The 14,793-nt window shown below is 36.5% G+C and overlaps 1 protein-coding gene across 2 annotated transcripts in view; it reads right to left on the reverse strand.

The window, feature by feature from the left end:
• gas2 (growth arrest-specific protein 2) overlaps positions 1-14,793 on the reverse strand; it is a 142,180-nt gene that overhangs the window by 3,460 nt on the left and 123,927 nt on the right. For both annotated transcript variants that reach the window (XM_073089183.1, XM_073089184.1), the window contains 5 exons: positions 4,585-4,709; positions 3,123-3,264; positions 2,238-2,439; positions 1,512-1,558; positions 1,209-1,321 (listed from right to left, as the gene is read on the reverse strand). In XM_073089183.1, the coding sequence (XP_072945284.1) occupies positions 1,209-1,321; positions 1,512-1,558; positions 2,238-2,439; positions 3,123-3,264; positions 4,585-4,709 (629 nt within the window). The remainder of the gene's footprint in view (positions 1-1,208; positions 1,322-1,511; positions 1,559-2,237; positions 2,440-3,122; positions 3,265-4,584; positions 4,710-14,793) is intronic.

Here is a 14,793-nt window from a genome sequence, read left to right on the forward strand (position 1 = left end):
ATTTTGAAAAAAATACACCCTCTATATTATTCCACTATCTGATAGTGTTGCTTTTAAGGATCAAAATCTGGGAAGCAATGGTAAATGACAAACTAAAGGAAAAGCCTCAATTTTAAGAAAATACATATTTTTTCATATTAATTTGGCAGTTAAGTTCCCGCCATTCATCAATTTAAACATTTCAATTTTTTTGGCTCAATGCTTCAAATCATTCGAAATGGTGGTTTTGTTCTTCAAGAACTCATATTTTTATGTCCGACTTAGTTAAGGTTACTTTTAGGACCATTATAATAGATTTATCTTGCTATGGGCGGAGTTTCGTTTAATACAGATGTAAAATTGACAATTTGCGAGAATGTCTTTTTCAGTCTTTTCGAGTCAAATCCGAGTGATAACTGAACAAAGAGATATAGAAAATCATATTAATTGTTTAAATAATAAAAATGTATTATTTAATAACTTATCTATTTTTATCAAAAAATAAATCTTAAAAACGGCGGTAATTTATTTGCCAAACTATTACTTTCTCATATTAAGCCGTATGTCACGGTTATAACATCGAATAATTAGTTGATTAACCGACAAATTCTTCAATGGTATGACTTATGTATGTTTCTAAAGAATTAAACATAAATCATTTGTTATGTATAATCCTTAAGGATTAGTATGGCAATGTGTGGAAAAATATGTATTTTCTTCAAAATTTTCCTTTTCCTTTAATTTGTTACATAACATTACTTCCTAGAATTTGATCCTTACAAGCGACACTATCAGATGGTGGAATAATATAGAGGGTGTATTTTTTTCAAAATGATCTCGTTCGATTCCCGGCTAAGGAAAAATATATTTTAAAAAACTATGATGCAGTTTTAGTTTTTATCAAAATCGACCTCGTAACTGCTTTCAGCATTTTTCGCTAATCCTTATAGTTTCGGATTTGGCCCTGAAGGCCCGTTTGAAAAATTCACCCTGTATATATAGTTAGAACTATATATAGAATATATATAGTTAGGACTATAGTCCGCGCCAATCTTCTAGTCCGTTCTGAAGTTGTTACGCGCAGGTTTAACGCAGCTATGTACCCGTGGGCGAGAGCGAGCAGCGTAGGGTGCCAGAGGGCCCCGCGCTGTCTTCATCTTGCTAATATTTACAATTTGCTATTGAAACTGTCAAACAATATCTGTGTGGTAGTGTGGCACACAACTTACCCTCTTATCGAGCTCATTAGTGGGTTTGAGCGGTACGTCGGAGTCGGTGCTGGCCGCCGTGCCGTCCGATTTGGTGCTCTCCGCATCCACATTGTCCGGCACCGATAGTTGCGCTATAAAGGAATAAATAAACAAAATTAACAAGACTTCGTTATCAATGAAACAATTTTATTTCTTATATGAAAAAAACAAAATGAAAATAAACTATGATACATTTTGTAGTATTGATATATTGTCTTAAGATGAGTACAGAAAATAGCAGTAAATAAAACAATGTAATGTACGAGTAGTAAATATACTCACTATCATTTGGTTCTGGTGACGAAGAAGGCAAGGGTTCCGCTTCAGACCTGAAAATACGACGAATTACTTTTATAATTTAAATTATGTACCTACTTGTATTTTTGTCAAAAGACGAAAGAAGAAGAGAAATTATGGTGAATCATAAATACATTTGGTATTTAATGGAGATTAACACCCATCACGACAGAATAGGAATTGATATGATTTAACATAATTTTAATTGAAACTGTCTTTCAAAACAGTTCAATAGTTTCAAAAGAGATCTTCATCATAATACGTTATGATTAAATTCCAGTATAACAATATATGAAGGTGGTAGAACCTTTTGTGGTTCGATTCCTGCGGCACCACCGCCACACCTATTTCTGTAATGTACGAGTGAAGGGTGTGGTAAGGGAGACTTAAATTTCCGAGGCGTTCCAGCGTAGTCCTCGGGAGAAGCGGCACATCTGTGGCCGACCTCAGGTAGGAATATGTAATCCTATCTGGGGTTGATTATAGATGTCTATGGGCGGCAGTAGCCACTTACCATTAGGTGGACTGCATGCTCGTCCGCTCCTCCTATATTATATAAAAAATACCTACTATTTCAACTGAATAGGAACAAGAGGGTGATAAACTGTTTTAAGGAGATATCTATCTCCTTAAAACAGTTCAGTTGCTTCTATTGAAACTTTTTATCGATACAGACACAATCAATATATAACAATTTACATTCCCACGTACTTATCACCACCGGGCAGTGGCGACGCATCCCTGAACTGCCAGGCGGCGCCCGACATGGCGGAGTCGAGGCCGGAGTCGCGCTCCTCCAGCGCGATCTCCTTCTCCAGCGCGACGAGGCCGGGCGGCTCCACGTCGAAGCGGGTCGCCAGTCGCGCCACCTCCAGCAGGCAGAGGATCACCTGCCGCGGCTGGTTGTGGAGAACTGTGGGAAGTAAGTGGATAAGTTTAAGAGCTTGCAGTCCGCCTGATGTGAAACGATCGATTAGAATACGCTGTGTAAAAGAAAACGTCAGGAACACAAAAACCGTATAAAAAGTCGGTTTAAATTTATTACAAAACATGATAATTAGTGTTAGTAAATCAGCATCAACCTATAACATTTCTGACTTGCTTAATGATTTTATATGAAAATAATTAGATTTCGATTGCATCTAGTTTTTAAAGGTCAGATCAGGTAGGTTTTGAAAAACTCTAAATGCTTATTTGACTCTTATTTGACTCTTTGACTCTTTATCAATCGCTTTTTCACACAATAGGGTCAAATAAACTTTATTTTGAGTTTAAAAAAAATGCGGTGTTCCCGTAATTTTTGAAGTGAATACTTCTTTAGCAACGTTGTGCTCTTTTTATGATGGGTAAAAAATGTTAAACTCGCGTCAGGACACGTGACCTGATCGAAAATTCCTATGACTGTCATGTTTGATGTTGATTGATGATAGTCCTTTTATATTGATAATTAAAGCAATTCGTGCAAAATTATTCCCTAACCATTTCAAAATATCAAAAATGCACAATGTTAATATTCAAGTCTTTACTTCTGCCGGCACTCCCGGAATGCACCCCGTTGATTTTTATCTCGACTCTAGTATGTAATTTTGATCATACCGAGATCATCGCTCTCGAACAGCAGGTTCTCGTGCACGCCGAGCTCGCGGCAGAAGGTGATGAAGTTCTCGGCGTTGTCGCGCGAGAAGAAGCTGCGCCGCGCCGCGCGCTGCCAGCACCGACCCCTGATTGCTGGCACCGGCTGGGAAATAATATTTCAAATATATACTTTGCAATAGTTTTTTTTTCTTTTTTGTATAATATAGGAATAGCAGACGAGCATGCAGTCCACCTGATGATAAGTGGCTACTGCCGCTAATGGACATTTTTAATCAACCCCAATGATAGAATTAGATATTCCTACCTGAGGTCGGCCACAAATGCGCCGCTACCCCTGAGGACTAAGCTGGAACGCCTCGGAAAAGTCTGTCTCTCTTACCACACCCTTCAACCCAGACCACAGCAGCAACGCTGCTGTTATGGGGGAGAAATAAATAGGTGTGGCGGTGGTACCGCTGGAGTCGAACCACACAGGGTTCTACCACTTTCAAAAAGCCTGATAAAAAAATGATACAGCGACGGGCAATTTATTTATTTTTAGTTGCACCAACGAAGCAATCACTGATAAATCCATTTTGGTACACTTTATATGTAAATAGCGATTACTATACATATATAGATACGAATAGCGATGTAAAACGTGTCACTTCACTTATAACAGGTAAGAGCTAGCAATGTATTATCATTGCAAAATTATGGATAAATTAATGACATTAGTGTCCACAATTAAATCAATCAATCATGGATAAGATGTGAAAGATTTAAAAATAATTTCATTGCGATAAAAATGTAAAAAACTTCAAAGAGCTTCAAACTTCTTAAATGTACTTACAATTTTGGGTCAATTATTAACAAATGGAAGTCCCAGAAATATTGCACAAATGTGTTAATGTTTATTTGTTTAATGTCATTTGCCTAGTTGGGATCAAATCCGGATCCCATTGCATAACAACCAGTTAAATTGTTACTGCCGCCCACAGTATGACAAAACTCCTATCTGCGATCAGTCATGGAGGCGTTCCTAGTTGCCACTACATCTAAATTAATTAGTGTGCCTTAAGCACTAGTACCTGGGTGACTAGTACCTGTATTTTGTTAAAACGACGTTTTCTGAAAATTAAACCTATCTAGATTGACTTATCACCCTCGAAAAATCACGGCATAATAAATTTCGTGAAATTTTAAGGGTGTGGTAAGGGAGACCTACTTTTCCGAGGCGTTCCAGCTTAGTCCTCAGGGGTAGCGGCGCATCTATGGCCGACCTTAGGTGGGAATATCTAATCCTATCTGGAGTTGATAACAGATGTCCATGAGTGGCAGTAGCCACTTACCATGAGGTGGACTGCATGCTCGTTTGCTTGCTTACATTTAAATCTTTTCAATCGGTACAACAAAGCAAAAAATCAAATAAGTCAAGTTGCACAAGAAGCTATGCATCAGGCAGTTGGTACTGCGTACTGACCCCCACGATGAGTCCCTGCTGCAGCGCCTCCCGCGCGCGGTCATGGATGACGGCGGCCAGCTGGCACAGCTCCGCGCCGTTGTCCAACACGTCCAGGAAGTTCTCGCCACTCAGATACGTGATTCCTGGGGACAATACATCATTATTTTTAATAAGAACCCAATGGTTGAATAGTTAAAGTATGGAGTTAAAATAATTGATGATTGTTGTAACAATTACGCATATACTTTTTTATGGCGTAATTAAGTAGGTATGTACTTATGTCGATTGAAACTGGGCGAAGTAACAACACAATAAGTATTTTTGGATGATCTCATAATCTATATACGAATAAACCTAATATAAGGGAAAACCAGACGGCTATAATTACGTAGACAAAAAAATAAGTACAACTGTACAACTGAGTGTAAAATACAGAAAATTTAATTTCTCAAACAAACTTCGCATCCATTTAGAAACAAGGTTATGTCGCTGTCCTTACTGTCGCTGGCTAAAACTAAATAAGTGAAAACGATAAAATTAGTACGAATACAGTAAATCAACAGAATCACTTGACGTGCATCGGATAAATGGCTAGAACATTATCGACTGAGAATTACATAGTAAAGCTGACAGCGCGTGAAACAACTGTTCTCGTGAAGTCTGACCGGCAGTAATATCTGTACTTTACGACAATGCCGATGTTTACATTGGAATGGCCATGTTAACATCTTTGGTACCGTTAACACAGTACAAAGGAATACCAGCTTAGACTCATCTTAGAGAAAGATCGAGATTGTATGAAGTGAAGTTAATACAAATGTGCAAAATGCTAATCCGCATAACGTTCGGAGCATCAGTGCGGCATCAGTCACGCGTCAAATGGTGATCGTTGTATTTCATTAATTCCCGCGAAACCACATCGGTTAATGTTAATGGATTAAAACACGCAGCATTAACAAAAACAATTTGTATATTGAAGCGTTTAGTTTCTGCGATAGTATCTCTCGTGTGGGAACTATGTGTCTATACTGTCTATCGATCAATCAATCGAATCGAAGCTTATGATTTATTTATTCAATTAATTTTATCGTAAACTACATGTACAAGGTAATAGATCCTTTCACCTATTTCTGCCTAATGACCACAGCAGCGCTTAACAACACTGTTAAGTGCTGCTGTGGTCTGGTTTGTAGGGCGTAGTAACTTATGTTAGGAGTTCCTACTCAATCCTTAGGTGTAGCAACGCCATCTATGGCCGACATCTTTGGCAGGAATCACATCTTACCTATATTTGGTAAATTTTAGATATACATGAGCAATATTACCCACTAACCTTCAAATGATCTACATGACGTTATAAAACATAAAAAATAAAAAAGCATATATACGGTCGAATTGAGAAACCTCCTCCTGTTTTTAAGTCGGTTAAAAATTAATCTTAAATTAATTATTTATTGAAAACAAAAATGGAATGCGTGAGTCTTATTTCCTTCATACCTTCTCTTAATAATTAATTTTTAGATCGTTAGATTAACTTTCATATTATAGGAGCACTAAATAATTGCATACGGACGAGCTATTCTTAAATAATTACTTAGCTTCTAGGTCACAATTGCAACAGACAGATCTTAAATCATCATTGGAGGTGTTGAATGATTTATACAGCATTTCTTCAGTATAACGTAACTTCCTTAATTGGAAATTATGGAGCTAGTTTTTAGTGTGAGCAGCGGCACGCCACGGGTCCGTTAGGCGTCATAATTGAGTTGCCATCATTGCTGCCACTTTACACGCTCTGTTGCTCGCGTGACGTAGACACGCCTTCATTTGCAATGTATGGTACAACTACTTACAGTTTTATTATCCTGAGATTCCGTATTTAACTGTTTTGCATTTAACTACTAACAAACTGACTTACACTTAAGGCGACCGTCGTAATACCTATTCAGGAGTGGTACCGCCTCGCAATGCTACCATCGACACGAATATATCTGCTATGAAGTTTCAGAGGTCAGTCCAATGTGCTGGTTTAAGGAGTGTTGTAAGGCAGATTTGATAATATGGCGTGCTTCAACTTAATCCTCATGAGTAGGCAAATGCGTATTTGAGATTACAAGACCCGTTCCAGTTGAACTTGATACCGATGTCCAGGGGAGAAAATAATTTATTTACACATAAACATTATTGTGTACGTATCATTATTTCTGTACGAGTTACCACATCATACATGATGGTATTTCTGATGGCGCATTTCTTAGTGTAGGTACGTATGTACTGCGCACACATTCTCATTATTTAGAATAAGCATTTTATTTAACAAAATGTAGTGTTAAAACTGTTCTCGTTGTTTAGTTGTTTTAACGACTTTACATCCACCTCAAAACTGTACACACATTTCAATTACAATGAATAATCAATAATAAATAGACGCCACGTTAGATCAGAGCATGACAATGATACAATAAATTTCTATAAAGGCTGCACTTAAATTAACAAACAAGGAGCTAAAATTTGATTAAGGCATTAGTAAGGCACGGCAAGGCAAGATTAAGAAACTGAGTAACAAAAGTAATTAAGTATGACCCTGCCACTGAACTATCACGACCACGCTCTGCTTTGTTCCATTGGCCCCCGACCTGAGATGTCAATCCTATTAAACTCTTTCGTAATGTTTAATTTGCGAGAGAGATAATGTTATTGTTTAATTAGTAACAATAGCACTAAGAAGATCAGCCACAAATAGATCGCGAATTTTACTATACCGGTGTCCAATAAAGACGATAAAAACGAATTATCATATCACGTATTGAAACCGTTAAGGAAAACATCGATTAAAGCCTCATTCTGGAAAGACCCGTGCCTATGACTATTAAAATTCTCGTAAAAAAAAAGAAAATTTAAAAATAAATTAACATTCGAACTAATTAAAAATTTTTGATAAACTCTGCCCGACCATACATTGTAGGTTGTCCTGCAATGCAAACAATTGTAGGATATTTCCCAATTGAAACATTTTTTTATTCTAACACAGTTTGTCAAATTTACACTCGATATATACGTATATACTAGGTATATACGAACTTATCATATTTAATGGCACCGAGCACATGGAAATGGTCTGACCATCGGTCGTGCCTCGGGAAACTAATGAGTGTGAAGATATTGTTCAGTGCATTTGCCATCTGACCGCTCGACCACCCGGGAGATACCCTCTGGAATGGCATCTAAGTATGTATATGCAAATGAAATATTACCATTATTACCGTGGAGCACTACACATAAACTATGCCTTTTTAAAAAAGGACACTTGGAGCTGTAAGATTTATATAAGTAACTAATTTTGCACGTAATGTTAAACTTGACTTTAAAGAAATAGCATTCCATTTACCTACACGAAAGTGACAGGTTGATTACTTTAACGTATAGCCTATGTTACATGCATAATTTTCTATTACTTAACCTAAAATGAGGTATACTTGACGTATATACATATGTAACGGAATCTTTGAACTCGATTTTTACCCACTTTGAACGATCCGATTAAAAAAAAACAATTATCAAGAACCGATGACAATACACGATTTAAATAATTTTATTCCATTCTCCTCGTCAGGATATTCAGGAATAACGGTTTTCCTTGTGCGATTTTAGCGTGGTTTTTAGTTTTTAAACTATAATTTTTATTATGAATGAAATCGTATCTTTCTTTCTCTCATTAAGCTTATAAGGTTTGTTTACCTATGAGCCGTACACATTTCTCCTCCAAGCGTATCATTATCATAACGGCATTCTGGGCTATCGCGACATCTGGATCTAGACTGAGGTCTAGATAGAGGTCGGTTTAGGCCTTCGATGGTTGCGAAAGCCGAATCGCGTGGAGTACGATCGATCATGTAGGAACGAAGGCCGATCACTTTCTGCGAATACAAATGTCGACTTATTGATATGGTTAAGACGGTGACACATGTGCTGCCTATTTATTTACTAATTTCTTTATTCAATCATACTTTATGTATCATTTTAACAACGTATTGTACTCGTACTTCACGCTATAACATAAAATTGATTGTATGTACGTATCCGCGAGCAAGTGATTTAATGTATTACATATATACTTCAATTATCAATTTTATTATTAAGTTGCAAATTGTATTTTAACTGTTAAGGGCTTAGTTTAACGACAGGTTAGAGAGTCACAACTCGTAATCTCGTCATTGTGGGCGACTGCAGGTCGGGCTGTCGTTCGTGTGTCGCCTTCCTAAGAGGTTAAATAAAATGTCTAAAAGGCATGTTGGAACTCACAATCGTGATAGTCCACGGATGAATTAATATATTTAAAAATAACAATAAGTAACCCCTATATCGCGACTTACAGTATCTAAAATGCACAAGTAAATTAAAACAAACAACGTAGGTATAAACAATAAACCAAGCAATAATTACTAGCTTCGTAAGGTGTACAAAAAATTCAACTTCCCGTCGTGAAAACCATCGAAATGATTAATCGGTACATTTAATTATACGTCGTTCTGATAAAATTTATTCTGCACAACAACTACCTTGAGACCACCTCGTAAACTGTTTACTGCCCGATATGGACCACGAAATGACGGCTCGTATCGGCCCGATCAAAGTTCCGATCAAAATACATTTATCCTTTTTAGGTAATAAGGTTTTACGTTAGTTAGATACTACATGCACGATTAATGCAATTATTATTTATGTGATACGAAATTGTCCGTTTAAAAACTGGATTTTGTTTTTGGTGCCGTGCAAAAAAGACACGTCGAACAGTAAGTTCCAACTTAAAGGAAGCAATAAAGAAAATTAATTTATAAAAGGCATTTAAATTTAGTAAGAGCAAAGTAGTTACTTCTTTAAAAAACCTCAAAGCTGTATGAAGTTTATCAATTCGCACCTGGGCACCGCGGTGGATTACCTATAATTTATGACCGAATCCCTCATTCTGGGAATAGATCCGTCTTCAAGAGTGGAACGCTAATAGATAGAATTGACGTCTACTGAAGACTGTGAGAACAATTAAAAAAGTAAACTATATTTACTACTCATACAAAAAACTGTATTACAGTAAAGTACTGCACTACTTTTAAACATATTACAAGGTGGCATTTCGGTACATATGACTTTCATCACAGAAGTGCTAGAAAGAGTTGTTTTAGAACTTTTCGCAGTCATTATCTGGAGTACCCACCGTCACAGTGCAAAAGCAACAGTCGTTACGTTTCATAAAAATTCATGAACATTTTCACATTCGCGCCGTCTCGAGATACGTGAGATATCAGAACGAGCAAAAATAACCGGTCCTCGATTGCTTTTTAAGGTTCTGTACAAATGGTAAAAACGGAACCCTATTACCACAGTATAAGGATATAATACTGTGCTATTACTAAGACTCCGCTATCTGTCCTATCTGTATTTGTCCGCTATCTGTCTGTGTGTATCTGTATCTGTGTGTCTGTTTATACGTCTGTCACAGGGCTCTCTCTCCTGAACCGTATCTAATAGATAGACACTTGAATTTTTTACAATGTATGTATAATGGTGGAATCTATAACATCAAATACTAAACATAAAAAAGTTGAAAATAAATGAGGGTCGCTATACAAAAAGTCGTTATTTTTCGACGTCTTTCGCTTATCTACTGAACCATAATAGGTTGCTGTAATAACAAACACTAAAAGTAAAAAACTAAATAAAAAAATGTGGTACGAAACCCTCCGTGTGCAAGCTTGACCCGCACTTGGTCAATTATTTATAACAATTAGCGAGTCGGGTGCAGTGTGAATATAAATATTGATTGTATAGCAGCTAGCAAGGACACGGGAACGACTAGGTGAAAGGATACAAAACTTAAAAAAATTGTTTTCCACACCGCGCGCGTCGGGAATGCTAGGAATCTGGAGACTTAAATTTTTTATTTAACTTTAGTTTTTATAATAATGAAATAATAAACGAGCATGCAGTCCACTTAATTATATAGTTACTGTCCAAGAATCTATAAATAAATCAATTGAGAATAGGCGTTCTACATGAAGTCGATCATAGGTCTAATATGATCGCCTCCTAAGTAAATCAGCCGACATCCTCTTTTCACTGAAACGCAAGAAATGCTTCACGCTAGAAATAGGTGTGCCGGTGGTACCTCCTCGGTTCCGTCGGATCGCGAACGAGTGCTACTAGCGTACCCGTGGTCCCGACAAAAGGCGTCCAGAAGAACACCGTTGGGTTTTAGCCGGTTGGAGTCCGGCATATCCTCTCTGCTACCCCTGCAGCTGAGGAACCCATGAAGGGATTCCCCACGGAAGGGACCTCCTCGGTCAAACCATATTGGTTCTATGGAACCCCTACTTATTTTTTATTATAATTCAGGAAAAACTAAATAAATTTGAAAATTAAAATGGCACTATATCAATAATCATAATATAGGATCAGAATATTGTAAGTGTTTCACCATATAAATGGACTTAAAACCATTTTTACTTGACATAATAATAATGTTTATCTTTATAGCATAATTACACGTCGCCACTTTGTTTTAAGTGAAGTTTAAATAATTTTGGACAGTTAAATGGATGAAGGTTGCAGAATATGTGTCAATGCGAGCATGAAGCGATGCTCTGGCGGTCAGCGAGAACGGTACTTTACACGGAATCGTAACATCGCATAATGTTCCGTTCAAACCAAGGCGTATTCCACCTAGGGATATATAATATCGACAATATCGTCCCTAGAATATCGATAGCTATTTTTATACGATACGATATTATCATATTGAAAAATAAAATGTCTTAATCAAAATAATAGAGATCTAAAAGTAGAAAGAATTTGAATTTGCCGCTCGATATCTATTCATTCCACAAACTGTAATCAGTTCTGATACAATCCGCTAGGGGCGCTGATTGGAAATGTATGGGTAAATACCAAAACAGTATTTTTTGTAAAAACGTAAAAACTCATACTAAGGGTACAGGATGGCAAAAAAATTAATAAATACTATAAATAGTCTCTAGTTGGCGAAAAAATAGGTCCTACGGCCTAATCCTTCTCAGTATGAGAAGAGACCCATGCCCAGCAGAGGGACAGTAATGGGTTGATGATGAAACCTATACTTCGCATTCATAATATTTTAGCATTCGCTGATTTTGTATTTTTAAAAAGTACTCAGTAAATATGATTTTAATCGTATCTTTATTACGATCGAACATTACACAGAGAAACATGTAGATTGTACCGGATGTAATAATAACGATCCTTATTTTATGTCAAGTACACAAAAGGTCGCGACTCTAAAAAAAGGAGGTTCAATTCGATGTATTTTTTACTTTTTTGAATAACATGTACTCTGAAATATCTTCTGTCCTTTCAACACCGATGCAAACGGTGATTTGAACATTTAAACCGCCACGCTATCTGATCGCAATGAACATAAATACTCCGTGTAGCGGTGCCGGTAATTGGTTGATGCCTTTGCGCCACTACGCGATAAGGTACTGAATACCGATGGATATAACTTTGGAACGATCGGTACCTTAATAATTGCAACGACCAAGATTTTTGACGACAACTCCAAGGAGTTTTGTTATCATTACATTTTTAATTTTTTTGTTAGTGTGCAAAATCATTAAGAGTCATCCCATGTTGGATGAAATGTTAAGGTTTTTCATAATGTCAGAGACTTTTAGAAATTATCAGATTAATCGTTTACTTAATATACAATGTACATGTGTGTCGCCCTTTCCGTAAGATTGAATGAAGTAGGCAAATTGTATCATAAAAACGAAATAACCAGACTGCCATATAAATTTTGTACTCGTAATAAGGTAAACATTACTAATTTTCCAATTTTAAAAGATTTCATATCTACCTGAATATTTCCGTAAGTTGTTTCAAAAAATTCAAAAATAGCTTGAAAACAAACATTCTACCCTTACAACTAAATAACTGGGTGTCTCGAGACTGTCACGGTATAATGTGAAGTATCTCCTCCATTCTGCTGTACATTTAGACATAACAAAGGGCGAGGAACAGGCACGCGATAACATATGTATGTATCGTAGACATGGTAGCTACGACTCTCGACTTTGAACAATGAAGACGTATAAAAATTATTTGGAGAATGAGATCTTGAATGAATGAATGAATTTATTTATTTGTAAAAGCATGCGTTTATAAAGTAGTTCATACATAGTAATTGCGTTCGGCATACTCTACCGGTTGATCCGGTGTACAAATCTTTTTTTATTCTTATAAATAAACATTAATTTACATACTTAGTTGTTCATTACAATTTACATATAAAATTTAAAATGTTATAAATATTTATTACAATATATTGTCACTATAATTAAATCATGTCATTTATTAAATTATATTTATAAGCAATTACTTTAATTTGTCATCAAAAAACTCCTTAACACTATAATACTGTTTGTTTAATAATATATTTAATAGTTCATATTTAAATTTTGTCAATTCTAATTTTTTCAGTTGATGTACTGATATTTAGTAGAATAAAATTAATGTTCCATAATAAATTATTGTAGAAGTATTTTTCATTTCAATTAACATTTTCCATTTTAATTATATTTAATTTCACTGGGCTTTGGAATAAGCAATATATTAAAGCCTTCAACACATTTGTATTAGAAACATAGCAAAATAGGTAGCAATTAACATTACCCGCGTGGCGGAGAGATCGCCATCTCGGTCTGACGCGCTGAGGGTCCCGGGTTCGATTCCCGGCCAGACAGACATCTAAATGATGAATTTAGATTTTTGTTTCTGAGTCTGTGGCTGTGAGTGTAAAAAGCCTTTAGCGTTTACGTTTACATGTATTTTAGATCTTTTATCTTCAAATAACTCGAGTTACAAAATAGACTTTGCTTAAAAATGCGGCGGGTTAAACCCTAATATCCTAAACATGGCCTAAACTAATACGATTAACTATACAAAAGTTTTTTTTACGCTTTCACTACGTACTTCCGTAACCAAATATACTAAGTCAAGGGATTACGACGAACTAACAATGCCTCATTTGGTCCAATCCGCTTAACAGATTGAGTTGGCTACTTACGATTGAACAATTCGAACTTGGTATTCTCATGCTGACAAACTTGCCCGGAACTTTGACATTTGGTGAACTGATATATTTCTCCCCATTTGCCCTGACTAATCCTGGAAGTCCTTAGAAAAAATCATTAATACTTAAAGGACTATAATCTTAATTATCAAAAGTTATGTCTAACTATCTTAATAAGATAATGACTAACGGGGAATCAAATCAATGTGGAACCGGGAATCAATTCAAACTATATGAACTGTGATGAAAAACCATAAAAATACATAAACAAGACTACGGAGAAAGCTTCGTAGAGCTATTTATTAAGCGATCATCGTACCGGCATATCACCTTAATGAAATGTTTATTTAGTTCTTAGAGCATAATGTAAATAAATGCATATTATGTTAATAACACATAATGGACAGAAATCGCAAGAAAACAACATTACCGTCCGAGATGCCAGATGGAGCAGCTTCTCATTTCTTATGTAAAGTAAACGCAACGAACGCGGTGGTGCGTGAAAATAAACAGTGTGGTAACCGCTCCATTTGTTGTTCATTCATCAGAATATAATTTGCTATAACAACTTATCGGGCAGTTAATGCTTTGCAGCTTGCGTTCTCTAAGCACTTTACGCAGACACGATGCCGTCGGTGTCCATTTTTACCGCAATGGAACAGGTTCACTGCTATTAGAATCTTGTAGTGGGATTTCAAAGTCCTAACTTTTGTAATATTGAAGGAAAACACGATGAGGAAGCCTACACACCTGACTCTTCGTTTAAAAAGCATCTGAAAGCTGTGTAAGTTTTTTTTTTTTTTTTTTTTTTATAATATTAGAGTAGCAGACGAGCATGCAGTCCACCTGATGGTAAGTGGCTACTGCCGCCCATGGACATCTGTAATCAACCCCAGATAGGATTAGATATTCCTACCTGAGGTCGGCCACAGATGCGCCGCTACCCCTGAGGACTAAGCTGGAACGCCTCGGAAAAGTCTGTCTCCCTTACCACACCCTTCAAACCGGAACACAGCAGCGCTTAACACTGCTGTTATTAGGTAGAAATAGGTGTGGCGGTGGTGCCGCCGGAGTCGAACCACAAAGGGTTCTACCACCTTCAAAGTAAGTAAGTAAGTAAGTAAGGT

This window comes from Epargyreus clarus, unplaced genomic scaffold (assembly GCF_041222505.1).
Source record: "Epargyreus clarus isolate Ecla_fem2 unplaced genomic scaffold, WU_Ecla_fem_2.2 ptg000029l, whole genome shotgun sequence".
Lineage (NCBI taxonomy): Eukaryota > Metazoa > Arthropoda > Insecta > Lepidoptera > Hesperiidae > Epargyreus > Epargyreus clarus.